The 24,235-nt window shown below is 36.5% G+C and overlaps 1 protein-coding gene across 2 annotated transcripts in view; it reads left to right on the forward strand.

Moving 5' to 3' along the window:
* The window catches only part of GLCCI1 (glucocorticoid induced 1), a 113,882-nt gene that overhangs the window by 15,624 nt on the left and 74,023 nt on the right, over positions 1-24,235 (forward strand). For both annotated transcript variants that reach the window (XM_043873022.1, XM_043873023.1), the window contains exon 2: positions 15,831-15,982. In XM_043873022.1, the coding sequence (XP_043728957.1) occupies positions 15,831-15,982 (152 nt within the window). The remainder of the gene's footprint in view (positions 1-15,830; positions 15,983-24,235) is intronic.

A 24,235-nucleotide genomic window follows, 5' to 3' on the forward strand; every position in this document is an offset into this window, starting at 1 on the left:
TGCAATTAGATAAAGCTTTGTGATATACAACAACACTTTCATCTGTGTTCAGTAAAAAAGCACGTTTGATTCTCCTCATTCTTTCTTTTTCCTCATCTGCCAGCTGGATGCAAAGAATTTAGCAGAGGAGTCCGACCAAGGCCCTGGGGGAATGGTGGAGCCATGAAATGAAGTCAGAATCCATGAATGATTATATGGAAGGCCATCTGTCAGCCAGGAAGATACATTGAGTTTTTATTGTGATAAGCCACAAACTTTAAAAAATGGTAGCTGCTGGCATTAGCAACTTTGCTGCACTTCACAGTTTAAAGAAATGTGGTCTACCAGCTTCTTCTCCTGGAGCCACTTTGAAAATTCACCTTGGGAGTGTCACTCCTGTGATCCAGCACATAGGCACATGTGATTCATGGTTGTCAGCACCTCGGTCAGTATGCAGGAGACCCTACGTGAAGTTCACGCACCAAGATTGTGTGATCTGGGTGGAATGGATGTATTTTTATATAATTTGCTATTTTATTTTTATTAACTGAAGATCTTATAACCATTTTTGAAAAAGTTTGGAGATGTTTTAAGCATTGATAGCCTTGTGGAAATTAAGTCCATGATCTCGCAGAGTGCCTGTCAGGGCACTAAGTTTTGTTAAGTGGTCTTGTCATATGTATTTTTGTTATTTTTCTTGGGTATGCAGTAAATGGAAGAGTTCTTTATTATATGAACCTAATGACCTGCTTGTGAAATATCTAAGCACGGAAATCATAGCCTTTTATGTACATATTGAAAACAGAATGATAATAGGATCTGAATTCAAGTTACTTTTTTCGCCGTCTTGCACCTTATTCACAATGATTTCAGATGAGCTTCACATACAGAATGTTTAAAAAAATAGGAGCCATGTTACTGAGGCCCTTCCAAAAAGTCTCCTTTGGTAATGAGTTCCATAGTACATGCCGGGTGATTTCTTAGTTTTTGTAATTTATTACAATAAGAGTAAGGAAAGAATGTATAACTGAAATAAATCCACAGGTTTAACAAAACTAGAGAAGTTGTGCCAGTTGTTAAAGAAAAAAAGAGACAGCCTTAACTTTTAGGAAAGGAGTCTCTGGTAAATAAGTTTTATGTTTATCCTTTAAGTATAAACTAAACAGATTAGTGATTTGTGTTAGGTTTTGCTTTCTTATTTCATTCTTAAGTGAAAGTAAAACAGCTAAAATATAATATGGGGGAAGAGAGATGGATAAATGATTGATTTGATGTATTCATGAAAATGAAGTTAATGGTTTTATTTGTAATGTTTGAACATATATTGTTCAGTACTTGTCCTGTCTCAGACACTATACAGGAGATATTTAAAAACTTGTGGTCAGAGGTGAAGAAGAAAAGAATGGAGAAAAAGGGCAGACAAAAATCCAGTTGACTCATCTCCTTTGTATAACTGGCAAAATGTGGTTTTGTTTTCTTCCCTTGTTGAGATGAATCTTTTTAGTACACCTGAAAGTGTTGTTCAGGTTTTTATTACAAATGCCCTAGCTATTCTAGGTATGATTGACTTAAGCTATATCCAAAAAGTATTGTCTAATATTTGTTCACTCATTTCTTGGGTGCTTGGTTTGAACAATGCTCTTTTTATCATTTAAGGGAAAAAATTAACTGAGATGCTAATAACAAACTCTGGAACTTTGTGACTTCAGTCCATTTGTAGCTCCCGAGCAGTGCCATTTTGAATTAAGTACAGTTCAATCAATAATATCAATAGACTATTTTTGACTAAGATTATAATTACCACTTTTGGGTCTGTTCTGATGCTCTTCTAAAATATTTTTCACTTCCCCTACACTTAGTCATGCCACTAGTAGTTCTATTTTATTTTTTCTGAAGTTGCTCCCAGTCCTTGGCAACGTTTCCTGGCAACCTTCTATGCACAATATTTGTAGAATTGTTGAGGTGGAAGGTGTTCTGTGTATGCAAACACAGAACTAGTTTTTACCATGTTCTGTTTTACTCCATGGTTTCCACAAAGGTATCATTTATATAAGACCTTTTCCTTCAGGATGTTTCCTGCAGCTTTTGGCCATTTCCAGCTTTAATGAAGCATCCAATTTTGGATAAACTACTGCTTCATAGTACATATTTGGTTCTTTGATGTCAATATTTATGAAAGTAAATGCTAGAATAAACATCTGTGTTTCCTTACTTCTGAAGCCTTCATTCTGTTGAGCCTACTGATTCTGGGTTTCATCTACAGAAGCGTAGTTAGTTCTGTATTTCCCAGTCAACAATGTATTCACCATTGCTGGATTTGGGGACACAGTGTAGGGAAAAATACAGCTAGTAGGGTAGATTTAATTAGATTCTTTTTCATGAAGCAAATCAGTGGTTTCCAGATGTATTTCAGTACAGCCTTCTGTTTATAATTTGCCTACCATCAGTAAATTAGGTTGACTAGCAGTCATATCTTAATGAAACTAAACAGTTTTCTTTTCCTAAGCCTTTCTCCTTAATCTTTTCTACGTTTAACCATGGAGTTAACTATTTACCCTCTTATTATGCTATTATGAGCTATTACCATGCTATTATGAGCTAATCTGTAGTTTTTATTACTTAAACAAAATGTTTCAAACTTAAGACTTAAATGCTTGAATCTTACTTTCATTTATAAATTGTGTGTTGTTAAAATATATTTGGATTTAGAATTCTCCAAATTTTCAGTATAGATTTGAGAAGAGATATTTACTTGCCTAGGAGACTGTTGTGCTTTCTGTGCCATATTTAGTCATTATTCTTTATTCAAATAAGAGATGAGAAAGATGATCATTTTCAGATTCTTTTTCAGAATCAGAGGAACTATAGGCGTCATACAGTTTTCCAAATACCTTGTTTTTCATGGTATAACTTGATTGTTCTTTTGTAATAGTGGTAGGATCCTGATTCCATAATGTTTATAGTCAATTCTTTCTTGGCCTTGAAAATTATTTTAGGACTTTTTGTTTGTTAACTTGTCCCATAGATAGTGGGATGATGTGGAAAGAGGCTGCTTGCTTTTGTTCCTTTGAAAAGCAGGTCCTTCTAGATTTAGCCCCTTGCAAGGTGAAGGTCCTCTTCAGACTTTACATCTTATTTTTTCCAAATGCCTCTCTCTCCAAGCACCTCAGCCCATTATTCTACTTTTCCCCATAAAAGGAATTCCTGTTCTTTGATCCATTCCTGGTTCTTGCTGCAGGCTTCTGTAGGGTGTATTTTCAAACTTGACTCTGTAACTGCCAGCTCTAGAGGAAGGGGATGGGCAAAATTTCTAATAATGGAGTGACTATGCATGCTTCATTTCAGTTAGTTCTTCAGGAGATTGATCAGGAGCTCATTTCTTTACTAGGTTACCTAGGAAGAAAGTATACCTCTCTAGGGCTAATATTAATTTTTCTGAATCAACACAATAAAATATTGGAGGAATATTAAAAATTTTAATATAAATATGGTTATATAAAATTTTTAATAATTAAATTTGGTTATCAGATGTTCTGGAAGTTCTTAAGTCTTAAATTCAGATGTGCTGAGAGAATAACCATATGAATTTGCAATCCTTCTCTGGTTATTTCTTTCATGTACTGATGGAAGACTTGCCTTAGAGATAATGAGCATTCTGCTGTCTTCTTTGAAAATTATTGCATTTATCTGTAACTCCATTTTGTTTTCAAGGTTTTGGATCATTTTTATTATCATTATTCTAAATTCTTTTTCAGGTAGATTCCCTATCTCCTCCTCTTTTGTTTGACTTGGTGGGCATTTTTCATGTTCCTTTACCTGTTGGGTATTTCTCTGCCTTTTCATCTTGTTTAGATTGCTGTGTTTGGAGTGGGCTTTCTCTATTCTGGAGGTCTGTGATTCCTTTTTATTGTGGCGGTTTTACCCAGTGGGTGGGGTTGGACGATTGGCTTGTCAAGGTTTCCTGGTTAGGGAAGCTTGCGTCGGTGTTCTGGTGCGTGGAACTTGATTTCTTCTCTCTGGAGTGCAATGGAGTGTTCAGTAATGAGTTTTGTGATGGGTCTATATGTTAGGTGTGACTTTGGGCAGCCTGTATGTTGACTCTCAGGGCTATGTTCCTGTGTTGCTGGAGAATTTGCGTGGTATGTCTTGCTCTGGAACTTATTGGCTCTTGGGTGGTGGTTGGTTTCAGTGTAGGTATGGAGGCTTTTGGAAGATGTCTTATTACTTAATGTTCCCTGTAGTCAGGAGTTTTCTGGTGTTCCCCGGTTTTGCGCTTAAGTCTCCTGCCTCTGGATATCAGTTTTATTCTTCCAGTAGTCTCCAACTATACAGCACTGATAATAAAACTTTTAGGTTAATGGTGAAAAGATTCTCCACGTGAGGGACACCCAGAGAGGTTCACAGAGTTACATGAAGAAGAGGAGAGGGAGGAGGGAGATAGAGATGAGCAGGAGGAGAAAAAGGGGGACTCAAGAGGAGAGAGACAGATTTATGCAGCTTTCTGTTCCCAAAGTGTTCTCCGTAGCCCAGACACCCACAGAGATTCAAGAATTGGATTAGGAAGAGAAGGGGAAGGGTGGAAATAGAGGTGTTCTGAGGTAGAAAACGGAGAGTCAAAAGTGGGAGAGAGTAATCAACACACTCCTGAATAAAAATGGGAACTGAATATTGGATTCTTCAGTGTCAAAAAAATTTATATCACATACTGAAAAACAGATTAAAAATCTAGAGTAGGTTAGACTCTTAAAAATACAAAATTAAAAACAAAAACACAAAAAATTTTAGAAATATATATGAAGTTCAGTTTAAAAATAGGGCTTCTCTCTTTTTTTTTTTTTTGCAAGGTTATAGTGAAGTGAAAATGAAAATTAAGGAGCAGTAGAGGAGTAATAGAGGACTTTAAAAGAAAATAAGAGAAAAAGAAAAGAAAAAACAAGAAAAAAAAATTTTTCCTAATTAAAAAAATCATAAAAAGATATGAAAATGAAAGTTAAGGAGTAATGGGGGAGTAATAGGGAATTTTGAAAGAAAATAAAAGAGAAAAAATAAAAAAGAAAAGAAAAGAAAAAAAAGGTAAAAATATATCTAGGAATTTCTCTGGAGCTGTTTCGGTCAGTGTGGGTTCTGCTCAGTTTCAGATAGCTCCTCATTCCAGCTTACACTTCTCGATATCTGTAGGCCCCTTCCGGTGTAGTCGGTGTTACCTACAGGGATTTTAATCTGTTGCACCGGTCCCTTCTGAAGCGGTTCCCTTTGTTTATTTGGCTTCTGTTTGCTGGTCTCTTCAGTGCCTAATTTCTGCCCTGACACAGGCGGGCGGAGGTGGTCTCTTGTTCAGGTTCGCTAGTTCCCTCGGCGGGGAAGGAGGGGCGCTGCTTTCCCCTCTATGCTGCTCAGGCTCCTGGCTGCTCTACATGGAGCGGGCCCTGCATTGCATGCGGTTCCAGTTTTCAGGTATTCCACAAAAGTGCGGACTCGGTTGTGCCTGCTTTTTGTGCCTTCCCCGCCCAAGCAGCTCAGGCAGCCAGGAGCTTGACGGGCACACTCTCCCCGGGTGCGGTGCGCCTTCTCCCCTCCGCGGCCCCAGCCTCAGTTTCAGCTCGCGCCGGTTGGGTGCGTGCGCCCTGTGTCTCGCCGAGGATCGCCCCCCCCCCCCCCCCCATGCAGAATCTCAGGAAGTCTTTGGTTAGAAACTGGAGGCCTGTTTGCAGTGTGGTAGGGGATGCTGTCTCTGGGGCTGTTTGCCCGTTTCCCCTGCCCTCTGCCCCCTGCCCCCTGCAGGGCTGGGCCGGTCCACAGCCGGCGAGCTCTTCTCTGGACTTGCTCAGACCCTTTGTTCTGCGAACAGCCGGCAGTGTGTTCGGGCCGGTTAATTTTCTCTCTCTTTTGCTGTCCCACAGTTTAAGTTGCTATCTCACAAAAGCTCTCTCCGATTGCCCTCAGGGCGTTCGGGCCCGGTCCTTACCCTGAGCAATGCCGCCCGCTCCTCTCCATTCTGCCCCCATTTGCTGGTGGAGGATGCGGGCGTCTGGGGTACTTTCCTGCTGGGAGTTGCTTTTAGGCACGTAATCTGTGGGTTTTATTTATTTTTCCTCCCAGTTAGGTTGCCCTCGGAGATTCAAAAACTTCCCCCAGACCCGCCAGTGCGAAGGTTTCCTGGTGTTTGGAAACTTTCTCTATTAAGACTCCCTTCCTGGGATGGGTCTCCATCCCTAACTCTTTTGTCTCTCTTTTTATCTTTTATATTTTGTCCTACCTCCTTTCGAAGACAATGGGCTGCTTTTCTGGGCGCCTGATGTCCTCAGCTAGCGATCAGAAGTTGTTTTGTGAAGTTTGCTCAGCATTCAATTGTTCTTTCAATGAATTTGTAGGGGAGAAAGTGGTCTCCCCGTCCTATTCTTCCATCATCTTGGCTCCTCCGCTTACATTATCTCATAGTTGCTAATACTTTGTGATTATTTCTTTAAAATTTGAACCCATTAGTCATGTGAGATTTTGGATATTTGGAATCTCTATTAATTGAATTCGTTGGAAGTTCATAAAGTTTATAGAATGTTCTTCTGCTAATTATGACTTTGCCGAGGTTCCCTAAAGAAATACCATTTTGCCACTAGAAAAAAAATGAACTTAAAAATCTGTGACATCTCAGCTGCTCTGTCCGTGATTCTTTGGAGATGCATTCTCAATGTCAGAACTCTGTCTTAATTTGTTGTGTATTTTTCCAGTGCCTCTCTCCGCCTTCATGACCATCTTGGTGAAGTTTTCTTCACAACCTTGATACAAAAAGACACTCTCTTGTATTTTCTTTGAAAATAGGCTGAAGGCGGTCCTCCAAATGTCTTACCTCAATTTATGTGTCATTTGACACAAATGTGAGGGAGCTGTAGCCTAGAGAATCATTCCTGAATGGCTGCTGGACTCCATTTCCCTGTCTGTTTCTCTTCACAGACCTCAGGTTACAGGTGTCAGGCCTCGTTGGTGAGATGCATGTTTGTTTCTCTTGTCAGCTTCTTGACTGGTTCCTTTCCAGATTTCTGCAGGGCAGCCATATGGTCGTTTCAGCATATTTTCTAGATTGCTTCTGTGGCAGGATTCCAGGTCTGGTTGATTAGTGTTTCAGAAACTACTCACACTGAGAGGGCTTTAGTTTTTGCCCTTTAGTTTTAGTTCAGATAGCATATTCAGATCTGGTGTCCTTCCTGTCTGTTATCGGAAGTTCATTTGATTTTGATTATTTTATTTTATGTAGCCCATGTATTGGGCTTACTTTCCATCTTCTTACATGTTAAGCAAGAAAGGCCCATGAAGGCCATTTGTGAAGTGCCTAAACAGTGCCGGTTTTAGAAAGCTAAATCTAACAATAATTCTGCTAGATGATCAGTATTAATATGCATTAGATTGGCTAGAGAGGTATACCAATCTTCTCTTTTCTACATTTTTTATTCTTAGTTATATAATTCTTGAAATTGCTCTTTTTTTGGGGGGGGGGTGGGATTTATTTTGGAAATTGCTCTCTGTAACTGTGAGGCAAGGAGAAAATTACTCACAATATTGGTAGTGATGTTTGAGAAAAAACTGTTCATGACACTTTAAAGAATATGTTGGAGAAGACTCTTGAGAGTCCCTTGCACTGCAAGGAGATCCAACCAGTCCATCCTAAAGCAGATCAGTCCTGGGTGTTCATTGGAAGGACTGATGTTGAAGCTGAAACTCCAATACTTTGGCCACCTGATGCGAAGAGCTGACTCATTGGAAAAGACCCTGATGCTAGGAAAGATTGAGGGCAGGAGGAGAAGGGGACGGCAGAGGGTGAGATGGTTGGTTGGCATCTCCGACTCAATGGACGTGGGTCTGGGTGAACTCCGGCAGTTGGTGATGGACAGGGAGGCCTGGCGTGCTGCGGTTCATGGCGTCGCAAAGAGTCGGACACGACTGAGCGACTGAACTGAAAGCAGACTCTTTTCAGGGGGACTGTTGGTGTAGAGTAACCAGAAGTAAATACAGAGGGATTAAATGCAAACTTGAAATAAAAGTAGGAAAAGTGAGTATGTATAACTAAGAAGAAGGATGGGGGTGAATAGATGAAAAATTACTAAGAGGAAAGGAACATCGAAATAAGGGGGATCCTGGCTAAACAGATCTGAAAAGGATTATTGAAGAAGACAGGCCAGGGCAGTGAGATACTACATGGGAGATGGTGGAGATGAGGAACCTGATCACATATTGAGGGTGATCAATATTGAGGGTGGGGGACTCTGGTTAAACTGACATCGTAGGATTCTTGCTAAAATCGGACATTTCAGAGCTAAACACAGAAGCCCACAAATTAGGGCCCAACTGGGAAGAGTTCAGAGGAGCTGGACTAAAGTATGGTCAAGGAGACACTTTTTGACAGTGTTAATAAATTTAAAACTATAACTTTCAAGGAAGGAGTTCTCATTATAGAAATACTGAAGCAAATCTTCATTAACAAAATAGACCTGTAACAGTTCATGCTTAAGCTCAGTGGACCAATAGCAGGAATATTCCCTACCTGAATCTACTTTTGGTTATTCTTGATCACTAGGAACTGTATCATTTCAGGTTATTTTGAAGTTGAAGAAAAGCAACTTAATGTCTTATATTCAGGCTCTGCTTTGTGATTTTGTTGTTTTGATTTCAGTGATGAGGACTGAAATTATAATATGAAGAAGCTAATTTAGACATCATGAAAAACTCACTGCTTTTCTGTTAAAAGATAAAGGTTTTAAATAAACTAGTTATAAAATATTGTAATATTTTGAGACTTAGGCTTAGATTCTTTATTCAGGTTAATTAAAATCTAAATTTTACTTTGCTTATATATTTTACTTAATTTTTCTTTGGCACTTTCACTTTATCTCAAGGAACCTACTTAGTGTATTTTTTCAGAGTTTCTTGTATTTTTTTTAGGAGGTGAATTTTTTTTTTTTTTTTTTTTTTTTTAGGAGGTGAATTTTATTGTAGTTAACTTTTGTTTCTGTGCCAAATGCCCTGTTTGGGTGGGAGGTAATCTTTCCAAAGAAGCTGTATTGCTTTTTGTCAGTTACCTCATCTTTCTAGTGTTCCTAAGCATTCTGCCTGGAGTGCTCTGTGTTTAGATTTGAAGGTTCTTATTTTCATGACTGGCACTCAGTTTAGAAAGTGACCTTTTGAAGGAGATGACTAGAGGTTTAAATTTACTAGATTCTAGAAGGTGAGCTGCTAGGTGCAGATTTCAAAGAATTGGTTGACTATTTTTGCAGCAGGATATTTTCTTGGATTTATATTCAGACTTTCAGTGCCTATAAATGGAGTAGATTTATAGTCAACAAAATGATTTTTTTTTTGACCAGCTGCAACTGTAATGGATTTAGTCCCAATCCTTGAGACATAAGTTCCTAAGTTTTTAGTAGTATTAGATTCACAAGCTTATTAAAAATTCAGAATTTTCTGGTCTCACTAGCAGAGAGTCTCACATTGTTGTTGACAAATTGGGCCTGGTATGAGCATATTTAACAAATGTCCAATACTTTGAGAAACACTGCTTCAGGACCTCCGTGGTTCCCAAGCCTGATGATGTTTTTGAATCAATCTGGTTTGCTTTAAAAAATATGTTGATACTTTGGTCCACCTGATTACTACATTCGACTATCTGGGACTATGGTCCTATAACCTGCATTTTTACCAAGCTGTCTGGTAATGCTTAGACAGAAAGCCACATCTCAGGATCCCATCTTTGAGATCTATTGCTTAGTTTCACCTGTGCCTGAGGGCTTTGTACCTTTATGTTCTAGGGTCTCCCAAGATCTAATTTCTAGGTGAAATGTTATGTTAGAAAGCTCTTGCTGTTACTTCTCAGACATGCCCAGATGTTGTATTGGGCATAACTAAAAGGATTGCCTTACATTTTTCTATTTAATACTAGGTGACTTAAGGCATGTGTGCACACACAGATTATGGGATTTAATGGCTCCTTCTTTTTGAACATAACTGTTCAAGGATAAAAAGGTTTTACACACTTGTGTTTTGATACTACTGACCAACATTGTTAATGTGATATATTTGTGTAAAGCTAGTTATTTAATATGAGTTCTGTGTAGAAAAGTCTGGAAAAATTGGTATTTGTTACTCAGTTATCTTAAGCATTCTGCTGAATTGTATGACTTGAGGATTCTTTACAGTTGTAATCAATGTTGGGTTTTGAATAAAGTAAGAAACAGTTCATTTTTGGTGGTGTGTTACAATAGCTAAGTTTCATGGAGTTATAGTCCTTACACAGTAGTTGAAGGAACAATAGCTCTTTTACAGAAAGTTTAAATAAGTGGTCATTTAAATGCTTTCTTTAAGTTTAGATGTGCTTTGCTTGTAACATCAGTGTTAATAGAAAGCTTGGCTTATAATCTTTATTGAAAGCTAAACACAGAATCAACAATTTTTACTTTTTATTTACTTATGCAGACTGAACCTATGAAAACGTTCAAGTGTGTTAAAGTTTTAAGAAAAGAATGTGAGCATTTTTTATTTTGTGTATTACTGTACATTCTGTATGGCTACATTATGGCACTCAAAAATATTGCATCCTTTTATCACCTGGTGAGGTTGGTTTGTGGTGGCTTGTCTCATGTTACTCTGTAGCTGAAGTTCTTAAAGTTTCTAACAATGATTTTTTTTTAATTTGTAGAAATTTCACTTAAGTTTGTTAATTTTCTACTTCAGATTAGTTTCTTAATACATCAGATTTCCAAACCCACTAGTCAGTCAATCTTCAGTTATTGCCTGTAAATGAAAAATTGTTGGGAACTAACTAATTAATCTAACATCATGTTGCAGTTGTTGGCAGTTAGATTTTAAGCATCTTTTGCCTGTTTAGAACAATGCCTTGTGTGCTATTCAGATTCAGAGTTTCTAATATAGCTTCTTGCTTTTAAACCTACTATACTATGATCAAATCGCCTTAAATTTCCAATTAGAAAGCAATAATTATTTTGTACAATCCTCAGCAGGTATCCCAGAGGAACCCCAGGCCTATACCGCTCCATCCTCAGGGAAGATAAGAGGAGAGGGCTAGTACAACCTGTGTGTGTATGTGTGTTGTTTATGTTAGTTGCTCAGTCTGTCCAACTCTTTGCAACCCACCAGGCTCTTCTGTGGGTTGGGGGATTCTCCAGGCAAGAGTACTGAAATGGGTTGCCATTCCCTTCACTAGGGGATCTTCCCAGCCCAGGGATTGAACCCAGGTCTCCTGCACTGCAGGCAGATTCTTTACTGAGTCACCGGGGAAACCTAATACAACCTGTAGATGGATTATAATGAGGACATCTTTTTACAGAATGCCACATGAGTAGTCATCTTCTGGTCCTAACGATGATGATACTGAAACAAATGTGATTTTTTTCCAACCATCATATTTTGTTGCTGAATTTACTTACTCTGCATTTTACCCTCAAATGTCTAAGTAGGAGATGTTAGCAACAGGACTACAAGTGGCATGGTAAGAGTCTCACCACTGGACAGTTGCCCTTGGTGTAGTTAGAGTGCGTCATTCTAGCTGTCTGTCACAGACTTTTTGCCTCGTGTGCCTTCTTGTCCTTCACTGGTGTGCATGTGCCGTAATATACAACTTTATGTTATAGCTTAATTCTACATATTATATCTCCCTCAACCAGAATGTAAATTCCTTGAGGAGAATCTGAAATTTATTTTGTCATCCTCCTTGGTACATCAAACAATACTTTTCATATAGTAGACATTCAGCAAGTTTTAATTAGTGGTGGTGAGTACCTGGTTTCACCACATTTGAAGTTACTATTTTTCTGATGCCCGTTTAGCTTGAGTAATAAGTATTTAATTGACTTTCTTTCATACTTTAGAATATTTATTTTAGCAATTTTATTGTTAATTTTAATTAAATTTTATTATTTAAGCACTTGTAAATTTAAAGATTGTTTAAGTATACTAATGTATGTTTCTAGTTGATAAGGTGTCCTCTTGTTTGATCTACTTGAGGTGATTTTGTAATAATTAGTTGAGAAATGTGATCACCCAGTTCAAAACTAAATACATATTTAATCACAGCTGAAATCATGAAATAAGAAATAATTTATTATGTTGCCTATATAAATGGAGTAGCCCCCCCCCTTAACCACAGGGGACACATATCAGAACTTCCAGTTGAGCCTAAACCTGCAGATACTATTATATCCTGTATATCCTGTATTTTTCCTGTATGTACATCCTTATGATAAAGCTTATTTTATAAATTAGGCACAGTTAAGATATTAACAACAACAATAATAAAATTTGTAAGGATATACTGTTATAGGGACTTCCCTATTGGTCCAATGCAAGGGGCCTGGGTTCGATCCCTGGTCAGGAAACTAGATCCCACATGCTGCAACCAAAAATACCTGCCATGCTGCAACAAATACCAAACATCCTACGTGCCACAACTAAGACCCGGTGAAGCCAGATTAAAAAATTTTTTTTAATATATTGTAATAAAAGTATGTGAGCATGGTCTCTCTCTCAAAATACCTCATACAAATATGATGCCTTTTCCATCTTAACTAAGTATTTGTCACGCACTGTGGCTCTTTTGCAGTTTGAGGAAAACCAAATTTCTTTTTCCTTCTTCACAGTTTCACAGATCAAAGATTCGTCCTTACTATAGATCTTAGTAACCTGAGCATTTAATATTTTTTCCTTCCTTTATTAAGCTGAGAGCTTCCACATTTTCACTTCAAGGGTGAAGTTTCTCTTTGGCGTGCGGGTTGCCAGCATCACTCCTCTTGTGCTTTGAGCTATTATTAAGTAAAATAGTTGCTACTTACAGACACTGTGATACCAGGACAATCAGCTGAATAACTGAGAAGGCTAGTATGTGGTTTAGAGTTGGGACACAAGTTTTTCATATATAGTGGCTTTCCATTTTCTGGTTGTAGCTGACCTTTATGTAGGCTTTTTTATTGCTAAAAATCGTTCTTTTTCAAGGGATAATCTGTTTTTGTCCTTTGTTTCTTCTTGGTGGAGAGAATGTAACGTAACTTTATAAAGTTTTAAATAAATTATTATAAATCAGATTATGAGAAACTTTCTGTTTCCTAAAGTTGCTAAAATTTGTACATATTGCTTTTATAACCAAATTTTTTAAAAAGAATTAATAGAAATAGCTCCTGGTAATAGAACTAAAAACAGTCTGCATGTCCTCTGAATTACTTGTGGTAGGGGACGAGATAAGAAGGAGAAAAAGAATTAAACAGTAAGTCCTAGAAAACAAATAGCGAGGAAGCATTCTAAGAGGGAGAAAAAGTTCCATGAAAGAGTTACAGATTTAATCAGATTTGTTATAACAATAAATATAAGTGGGATGAACATATATTTTTCAGGAAGAAGGCTTACTATAAATTTTTTTCAAAAGCCTAATTATATACAGTATACAAGAATATTACCTAAATAGCACAATTGAAAGAAATGGAAAATGAAAGAATAGGCATACCAGATACAGTATAATAGAAAGAAAGCATTAAGGGGTGATAAAATTAAATTTGATAGAGTTTAAAAGTAAAAAATTATAAATGGAACAGACTATAATGGTAAAGCATATAAGTCATAATAATAATGTCATGGATCAATATGTAACCAAACTATACAGGGCTAAATTTCTATAAATTTTTTTTTTTCTGGCCACTCAGCGCAGCTTGTGGGATCTTAGTTCCCCAACCACCAGGATTGAACGCATGCCCCCTGCAGTGGAAGTGCAAGAGTCCTAACCACTGAACAACCAGGGAAGCCCCCAGAACTAAATTTAAATGATAAAAATTATAAGAGATAAAGAGAATTGTTGTATCTCAATAGCAGTTTAGAAATTTTGGAGTAGTTCTCTAAATATGTGACAGATCATGGTTCTATTTTATTACTATATTCTGTATTTTTATTTCAGTTAATATATAAGAAAAAGAACTGTATTCTGAAAACAGAAAATATATGCTCTCCATGACTGATGAAATATTTATAAAAACTGATGATGATTTTTGGTCACGAATAAAATTTCAGGTGATTCCAAACAGTAGAAATAGATTATCCTAGACTTTGCTTATTACAAAATAAAGTGAGAGCTAAGTAATAAAGTTAGGTAGGAAATCTGGTAATTTCCATATCTTCTCTAACATTCTTGGGTCAAAGAAATCAGAACTGCAGGTGTAAGATACAGTTTGGCTCTCCAGCCCTCTGTGTCCAAGGATGTGGACCGCAGGGAGGCGGAAGACCAGCTGTGAGAGGCTTGAGCTTTCTCAGATTCCGGTATTCATGAGAGTCCTAGAGTCAATGGACATGAGTTTGAGCAAGCTCTACGAGAAGGTGAAGGATAGGGAAGCCTGGCATGCTGCAGTCCATGCCATAGCAAAGAGTTGGACATGACTGAGTGACTGACCTGACTGAACGAAGGTCCTCGAGCCACTCCCCTGCAGAACTGAGGACGACTGTGTGTGAATAATGTGACAGTTCACAGTAGGTTGCGTTTCCTTTTGTTTTCTGATTTTTAAATAAGGAAAACAATTTTGTATTTTGTTTTCAGAAGAATAAAGGACAATATTCAGTAACAAATGTTTCTTGACCCTCTGTAATGTGCAAGGCATTTTCTTTGATATGAAATATAACTGAATAAGAATGAGCCTTGGATACTTGTAATCCACTAGATTTTATTATAGTATGCACATTTGAGATGCATACATGAAAAATTTTTATATTTTCGTTGTAAAGGACTATAGAGTTCAGTATGATCATCTCTGTTTTTAGCAGAGGTAAAACAGATCATTCTAGTAGATTGATTGAACTGTGTAGAATGTCTGGAGTTCTTGGTTCCTTTTTACCTCTGTCATGTATTAGCAGTTCTGTTTCGGTGGACAATTTAATTTTATCCCTCTGGGCTTCAAATTTTTCATCCATTAAGGAGGAAACAATTAAAATAAGATTTCTGTATACATGTTTTTTTTGTGCATGTGTAGCTGTGAATAAATTCATTTGTTGAGTATTGAGTATCAACTCCTTTTCAATCTGTAGGGACCAAACTTACTCTCTGGTCAGGAAGGAAGGACAAATTTAGGGCTTCATGCAAGCAGAGGAGAGTGTGTATATCTTTAAGAAGGATAGAGATGAAGAAAAGAAGAGCATTGGGAAAGGTTTCACAGAGGCAGGGTGACACCTGAGCTGGTCTTGAAGATAAGTTTTTGCCAAGTGTACAGAGAAGGGGAATATTTTACATGCAGGAGATGATAGAAAGTATAGAGGCAGAGAAGCAAGTACTTCACATTTGGGAAATTGAAGTTTATTAGTAGTTTTTATGGTACTTAGTAGTTAGCACAGGTTTTTGGAGGAGTGGTGGTAGCAAGACATTAAATATTGAGGTATATGGGAGCTGAATTATGAAAAAAATAATGGATTTTGAGTGAAAGACTGAATAAACCATAACAGTTTTTTTAGCAGTGGAGGGAGGTGGCCCTGTAAGGTACTGTGGATTCGAAGACAGCAGTTAGGAAACTGGCAGTTGAGTTGAGACATGATGAAGTCTTAATTAAAATAATAGCAGTGGAGATGATATAGAGGGTTAAGAATAGGTCTCTGAAACGAATGAGCTTCGTAGGGTGTAATAGTGTATGCAAAATTTAATACACGAATGTATTTTCCTTTGGAGAGGGTCTATAAATTTCATCAGCTCATACAGCATGACTTTTAGGGTAAATATACATTGTAGGGACAATTGGCAGGATGGTATTTTACAAACTATGAAGTTTAAATAATTTTAAGTTTTACTTTATTCTTTATGACTAATGTATTTTTTTCTTCACTTTTTATAGTGGACAGGCCCAAATCTCAGCAAGTTCGAACCTCTAGCACAATAAGGCGAACCTCTTCCCTGGATACCATAACAGGACCTTATCTCACAGGACAGTGGCCACGGGATCCTCATGTTCATTACCCTTCATGCATGAAAGATAAAGCTACTCAGGTAAAATAAGCAAATCAGTTTCATTACCCTATAGTTCTTCTATTTTGATCACAGTAAAGAAAATGTAATTTAATCAAATTTTCCCAATTATTAAATATATCAAAGAAAACTATATCTTTAATAAACTTTAAACTAAAAACTTTTATCACCTGAGTTTTTTAATTATTTAGTATTTAATAAGTAGCACATCAGTCTGTATTAGTGATTTTCGAGACTTACAGTTTTAGGAATTATTTTCCTACAGAAATTAATATAGTGACTAGTAAGTATATTAGAAAATACAGCCATATCTCATATTATTGTGCATCTCAGATACTGCCTTTTTTATATAAATTCAATGTTTTTGGCAATCTTCAATCGAGCAAGTATGTCAGCATCAGTTTTTCCAGCAGCATTTGCTCACTTCATGTCTCTCTGTCAATTCTTTCAATATTTCAAACTTTTTTTATTATTATATGTGTTATGGTGATCCATCATCAGTGATCTTTATTGATACGGTTGTAAAAGGATTATGACTTGCCGAAGGTTCAGATGATAGTTAGCATTTTTTAGCAATGAAGTGTTTTTAATTACAGTATATACATTGTTTTTTTAAGATGTAATCCTGTTGAACATTTAATAGATGATAGTAATAGAATAAATGTAATTTTTATATGCACGTGAAAACCAAAAATTTTGTGTGACTTGCTTTATTGTGGCGGTCTGGAACCAAACCTGCAGTATCTCCAAGGTATGCTGGCATAAGTAATTTTTGAAGAAAACCTTGTGCAGTTCTTGGAAATAATTTATAAAGTATTAATACATGGCTAAGGAAATTTGTGTTAAAGGATTTTTTTTTTCCTGTTTAAAACCAAAACTGAAATCCTTGAGAAAGAAATAGAAAATTTTCTGTTTGTCACACTTTCCCATTTTTGGTCACACTTTCCCTATTTGTGGAAGATTTCCTAAGCTTTTGATTTGAAAAAATTTTCCTTCCATGGCAGGAAAATATCTGAAAACATCCTAATACATGGTTTCTGAATTCCTGACCATATCTGTATAGCATTAGTCAATCAGCATTATGAAGAATACTGAGTCTGAGAGATGGCTGTTGGCCTTAAGGAACTTACAGCATAGTTGGGAAGATAAAATGTAAATGGAAGAAAACTGATAATAAAAGACGAGTATAATCAGGTGTTAGATGAATGGAGCATTTAAATGTAAGGGAATTCAAAGGAATGGGAACATTTTTGGCCTTGTGGATGAGGGAAATAGAAGGATTCGAGTTTCATATCTGAAGAATGAGGGAAAGGGAAGAAAATTTTGGACATGATCTATGAAAATCTTTTCCAGTTTTGTAATTTTCTCAGGCAACCTTGAAACCGTGAAATTAGCTTTTTTATCATCCATCCTATAAGTTTTGTCTGTGTAATATTTTATGTCTCCCATACCAAGTCTTTTGCTCTCCACTCTTCATGAGGAGAAAAAACAGTTTGATATAGTAGGCCTGGGATGTGGGCCTGGACACTTAGACATGGTCATGGATAATTTAAACTATCTTTCTGGAAGAGCTGGACTCAGAAGTGTGATAGAGTATGGGTATAGACTATAAAAAGAAAGAAGGTCACGAGATCAAGGACTCAGTTTTTAGAAATGCACGCAAGGAAAGGATAAAAAATTAATGTATTCACCTGGTAGCAATAAGAAGAAAGTTAACGTTCACTGACTAGTTACCATCTACTTTCTGTTTTTATATGTGTTTCATTAATTCTCATTTAATTCATTTATAAGGACATTATAAAAATTACACAATGGAGAAGCAGAAATTCAGTGAAGTTAAGTGACTTACTCACTATCTTAAAGCTAGAAAGTGCTGCAGCCAGGTTTCTAATACAGGTTAATTTGTCAGCCAATCTAAACCTTCAATTTTCTAGGGGCTTTAGGATAAATGGAATAGTGTGTGTGTGTATCACCTAGTAGAGTAATTGGCACTATACTTAAAAATGGTAGGTATTCTTTTTATATTAAAAAGAAACCCTATCTTTTATTGAATATATATGCTTTATGCTGACACCCTCCAAAAACATTATCTTACTCATTCTTGACCAAAATTCTGAGAAAGAAGAGGAAACAGAAAAAGAGCAAAAGCTTACAGAAAACTAAGTATAGCTTTACATACCAAAGGGAGAGTTGTTTTAAAAAAGAAAAGATTATTAACAGCATTAGGTACAATCGTGAGGTCATAGAACATAAGGACTAAATGTAGGGATTAGGGGCATATAGTCTTCGAGAGTGAAATACTGATAATACGCTAAGAGGGGAAGAAACTCTTGGGAGTTAAGAAGAGAGTGACATGGAGATAGCAGAAAAAGGAGCTGGGTAGGTTTCTTAACCATATCTGTTTCTTTACCTGTGCAGTGGGATTAATGAAACCTAATGATAATGTTGGATGACTAAATAGGATAATATTTGAAAGTGAATGGGCTTCCCTGGTGGCTCAGTGGTAAAGTATCTGCCCGCAATGCAGGAGACCTGGTTCGATCCCTGGGTCAGGAAGATCCCCTAGAGAAGGGACTGGCTACCCACTCTAGTATTCTTGCCTGGAGAATTCCGTGGACAGAGGAGCCTGGTGGGCTACAGACCATGGGGCAGCAAAGAGTAGGACATGACTGAGTGACTAACTACTTGAAAGTGAATATGGCAACACATAGGTTAGCAGTAGATACAGACAGGCCCATTTGTAACATTTGCAGAGTCTGGAGCAAATACAAAATGTACATACCATATACATACCAAGTTAAATTAACAAACTTACATAAAATCTGTTTTATCCATTCGTTCTTGATACATAAACCTTCCTATAGACCTTGAGGTTCAGGTTTGAGTGAAGTCCTGGATTCCTCAGAGTTGAATGCTAGAATGTGTCTGCATGATGCTGAGCCCACCCTACCCTCTGAGCCTGAACCCATAACTCTTCCTAACACTCATACCGTTCTATACTCTGAGGGATGGCTTTATGCATATGTGTCAACCCCGTAGTCTTCACCTTCATACTCCATATATACTTTCTCAGAGAGTGAGACCAAGAGTAGGTCTTTGTAGACCCTGGAAATCAGATCTGGTGCAGTTTGAACAATGAACTCATGAGTCTAGGTTACCCAGAGCAAAGTTGATGGCAGAGGCGTGGGCTCATGATGTGCTATCCTTCTGGCCCCAAGGTCTCTTCACCCTTTGGGAAGAGGCATGGCTGGAAGAGGGCCATAGCAGTTCCCCCAAAAGCTTGAGGTCCAAGGTAGGGCCTTCTTTTGTCTGGGTCTTCATGTAGATTGTCTATTTGAGAAGCCAGACATTGATAGGAAGGCAAAATACAGGCCTCATTTTACATATGATTTACTGAGGCTTAGAGAAGTTGAGTAACTTGTACATTGTTATATAGCTAATAAATATGAAGAGCTTTGAATCCAGATTTAGCTGATTCCAAAGGTTTTATGTTTTCTCCAGTTCCTCACTGCCTCCCATAGTAATCACTAAAGTGTGTAGTGCTTGCCTCACATGTGTAAGAAATGGTCTTGCCCTGAAGCATTTTTAGTTTAATTGAAGATATTAGAGATGAACATAGGAGATGGTTATTATTGTCACATTCATCCTTTCTTGGTTAATTCTTTAACTCCTGAGGAAGGAAGAAGATTATTTTTATTTATTTAGTGGAAATTAGTGAAGAGAAAGTGGTGCAGTCTGTTTGCTACAGATATTAAATACTTAGGCTGTCTGACTTTAGTGGAGGGAATCTCTAGTATTTTCCACCTTTCATTTTTCCATATTTCAGCTACCTTAGTAATTGATGGTTATAAATAGAATTCTTATTGTTTAATATATTTACACATTGGGCCCTTTTAAAAGAAGTTGCATAGTGTGAAAAAGACTATGGACTTTAGAGACAGATCTTGTGTTCAAAGCAAGGCCCAAAGTGAGGGAACTTTCTGAGATAGTAGAATTGTTGTATATCTTGATAGAGGTTTTGGTTACAAGGGTGGATATATTATATTTATTAGAACTTATACAAGTATACACTTTGTGCGTTCTAACATACAACTTAACTTTAATATATAGAATATAAATATTGAAATCTAAAAGATGTTTAGGTATCCCAGGTTCCTGGATTGGAAGAATTAATATTGTTAAAATGGCCATACTACCCAAAGCAATCTACAGATTTAATGTGATCCATGTCAAATTACCCATGATGTTTTTCATGGAACTGTAACGAATAATACTGAAATTTATATGAGACCACAAAGGACTTAGAATTGCCAAAGCAATCCTGAAGAAAAAGAATAAAGCTGTATGCATAACCTCCCAGATTTCAGACAATGCTACAATGCTATAGGATTCAAAAAAGCATGGTATTGACCCCCAAACAGGTATATGGATCAATGGAACAGAATAGAGAGCCCAGAAATCAACCCACAAACCTACAGTCAGTTAATCTTTGACACAAGAGGCAAGAATGTTCAGTGGAGAAAAGACAATCTCTTTAGCAAGTGGTGGTATGAAAGCCGGCCAGCCGCATATAAATCAATGAAGTTGGAATACACCTTCACAACATACACAAAAATAAACTCAAAATGGCTTAAAGACTTAAATAAAGATGTGATGCCATAAAACTCCTAGGAGAGGGGCTTCCTTGGTGGTCCGGTGACTAAGAATCCACCTTCCAATGCAGGGGATGTGGGGGGTTCCTTCCTTAATGAGGTAGCTAAGATCCCACATACCACTGGGCAACTTAGCCTGTGTACCATGACTAGAGAAAGCCCGTGTGCTGCAACAAAGACCCAGCAAGGCCACAAAAAGAAAAAAAGAGTAAAACTCCCAGAAGAGAATACAGGCAAACATTCTGTGACATAAATTGTTGCATATTCTATGACATAGATCATACTACCAGTGTTTTCTTAGGTCAGTCTCTCTCAAGGCAAAAGAAAAGCAGAAATACACAAATGGGAGCTAATCAAACTCACAAGTTTTGCACAGCAAAGGAAACCATGAAGAAAATGAAAAGACAACCTACGGAATGGGATAAAATATTTGCAAATGATGCAACTGACACAGATGGGCTTAATTTCCAAAATACACAAACAGTTCTGACAGCTTAATATCAAAAACCAACTCAATCAAAAAATGGGCAGGACAGCTAACTAGACATTTCACCAAAGAAGACATACAGATGGCCAACAGGCACATGAAAAGATGCTCATCATCACTAATTATTAGAGAATTGCAAATCAAAATTATGATGAGTTATCACTTCACACCAGTCAGAAAAGCTGTTATTAAAAAGTCTAGAAATAATAAATCTTGGAGAGGGTGTAGAGAAAAGGAAAACCCTCCTACACTGTTGATGGGAATGTAAATTAGTACAGCCACTATGAAAAACAGTATGGAGGTTCCTTAAAAAACTAAAAGTAGAGCTACCATGTGAGCCAGCAATCTTAATCCTGGGCATATATCCCGAAAAGACAAAAACTCTTAAATCAAAAAGACACATGCACCCAACATTCATAGCAGCACTATTTACAAGCCAAAACATGGAGCAACCTGTGGCCGTCAGCAGATGAAGAGGATGTGGTGTATGTTATATAATGGGATACTACCTAGCCAGAAAGAAGAACTAAATATTGTCATTCGTAGCAGTATGGATATACATAGAAATTCTTATACTAAGTAAAGTGAGTCTGATAAAAGACAAATATTATGATATCACTTATGTAGTATCTAAAAAAATGATACGAATGAACTTACTCACATAACAGAAACTGACTCAAAGACATAGAAAACTAACTAGTGATTACAAGAGAGGAAAGGGGGAGAGAGATAAGTGAGGGATTAACAGATAAACTACTATATATAAACTACTATATATAAAATATATAAACATGGTCTTACTGTATACCACAGGGAACTATATTCAATATCTTGTAATAACCTATAATGGAAAAGAATCGGAAAAAGAACATATATGTATGTATGTGTGTATGGCTCACTTTGCTGCACATGTGAAACTACTGCAATATTATAAATCAAACTATACTTCAATTAAAAAAAATGTAAGGCCTGTTTTTCAAAAGCATCATTTGGCGTTTTTTTCCTTTGTGTATTAGATTCAAGCAACTAGTTCAAGAAGGTAAAAGACCTAATTGATGATATTCAACAAAGTTAAAAAAAAAAAAGATTAAAGACTTGAATATAAGACCTAAAGTCATTGAAATCCTAAAAGAAAACGTAGGTGGTAAGCTCTTTGACATGAGTCTTGGTGATGATTTTTTTGGATTAAACTTAAAATGAAGACAATAAAAGAAGAAAAAAACAAGCAGAACAACATCAAACTAAAAAAGCTTCTGCACATCAAAGGAAGTCATAGACAAAATATAACGCAGCCTACTAAATGGGAAGCCTGGTCACGAAGAGTTGAACACAATTTAGCGACTGAACAACTAAATGGGAAAAAATATTTGCAAATTATATATCCTATAAAGGGTTTATATCCAAGATATATAAAGAACTCAGACAACTTAATAGCAAAACAACCTAAAAAAACAGGCAGAAGACCTGAATAGACATTCTTTCAAAGACATACAGATGGCTACCAGAAAAAGAAAAGACACTCAATATCACTAATCATCAGGGAAATGCAAATCAAATACATGATGAACTATCACCTCATACTTGAAGAAAGTCTATTATCAAAAACACAAGAGATAACAAGTGTTGGTGAGAATGTGGAGAAAAGGAAATCCTTGTCCTGTTTGTAGGGATGTAAACTGGTACAGTTACTACAGAAAACAGCATAGCGGTTCCTCAAAAAATTTAAAAATAGAACTACTATATGATTTAGCAGTTCAATTTCTGGGCATTTGTCCAAAAGAAATGAAAACATTAGCTTGAAAAAAGCATAGGCACCCTCATGTTCACTATGGAATTACTTAACCAAGATAGGGATGCAATCTAACTGTCCTTTGATGGATGAATGGATCAAGAAAATGAATAGATAAAAAACACTGTTATTCAGCCATAAAAAGGAAGGAAATCTTGCCATTTGTGACACCCTGGATGAACCTTGAGGGTATTATACTAAGTGAAATAAGTCAGATAAAGACAAATACCGTATCTTATCACTCACACATGGAATCAAAAACAAAACAAAAGTCTACCATCTCCTAGACACAGAGAACAGATTGGTAGTTGCTGGGGTGGAGGGGGGTAGGGGTAGTTAAAATGGGTGAAGGGAGTCAAAAAGTACAAACTTCTAGTACTAAAGTCATGGGGATATAATTCACAGCATGGTGTGTATACTTGATAATGCTGTATTGTAAAATTCAAAGTTACTAAGAAAGAAGATCTTAAAAGTTCTTATCACAAGGAAAAGCTTTCTGTAACTATGTATGGTGGCAGATTTCACTAGACTATTGTGGTGATCATTCAGTAATATATATAAATATTGAATTATGTTGTATACTCAAAACTAATATAATGTCATATGTCAGTTATACCTCAATTTAAAGAAAAGCTAGAGCACTCACTTTGACAAGACTAACATCAAACATACATGCATATGTTACTAATTGTTTTCTTTAAATCAAGAATGATTCATTAGGTGTGAAATGCCATTTCATCTTTGAAATGAAGGTTGTTTTAACTCATAACCTATAATTTGGTGAGTTTTTTAATAGATTACTTAATTGATCATAGTTACACTTCTGAAATGAATACTATTTATGGAATTCCTTGTTTAAAATATACAGTAGCAATTGAAGTGTTTAATATTTAACTCTATTTGCTTCAATATTGAGAAATGAGGTCTGAAACTTTTTCTTTCTATAGTGTAATCGTTAGATTTCTGCATTATATTTGCTTCATAAAAAAGATTTTGCAAGATTTCCTTTCTCTGCTCTGGCATGGTGTAAATTTCATCTCTGTTATCTCTTATTTGGATCTGAAAGAATTTTCCCTATGAAGCAGACTAGTATGTGTTTGGATTATAGCTCTTTAGTAAATATCAGTTTATTCCATGACTGTTAGTTTCCTTTGATTTCTGTCTCTTTTGTTCAGTTTTTTCATTTGTTTTCCTAGAATATAGTCTAGTTCATCCAAATTTTCAAGTGTATTTTCATAGAGTTTCACAAAGTACTTTTCTGTAATTCTTTCAACTTTTTTTTATCTGCAGTTATTTTTCTGTTCTCATTTTTAATATTGTATATTTGTGTTCGAGTGATTAAATTT

Source organism: Cervus elaphus, chromosome 18 (genome assembly GCF_910594005.1).
Source record: "Cervus elaphus chromosome 18, mCerEla1.1, whole genome shotgun sequence".
Taxonomy (NCBI): Eukaryota; Metazoa; Chordata; class Mammalia; order Artiodactyla; family Cervidae; genus Cervus; species Cervus elaphus.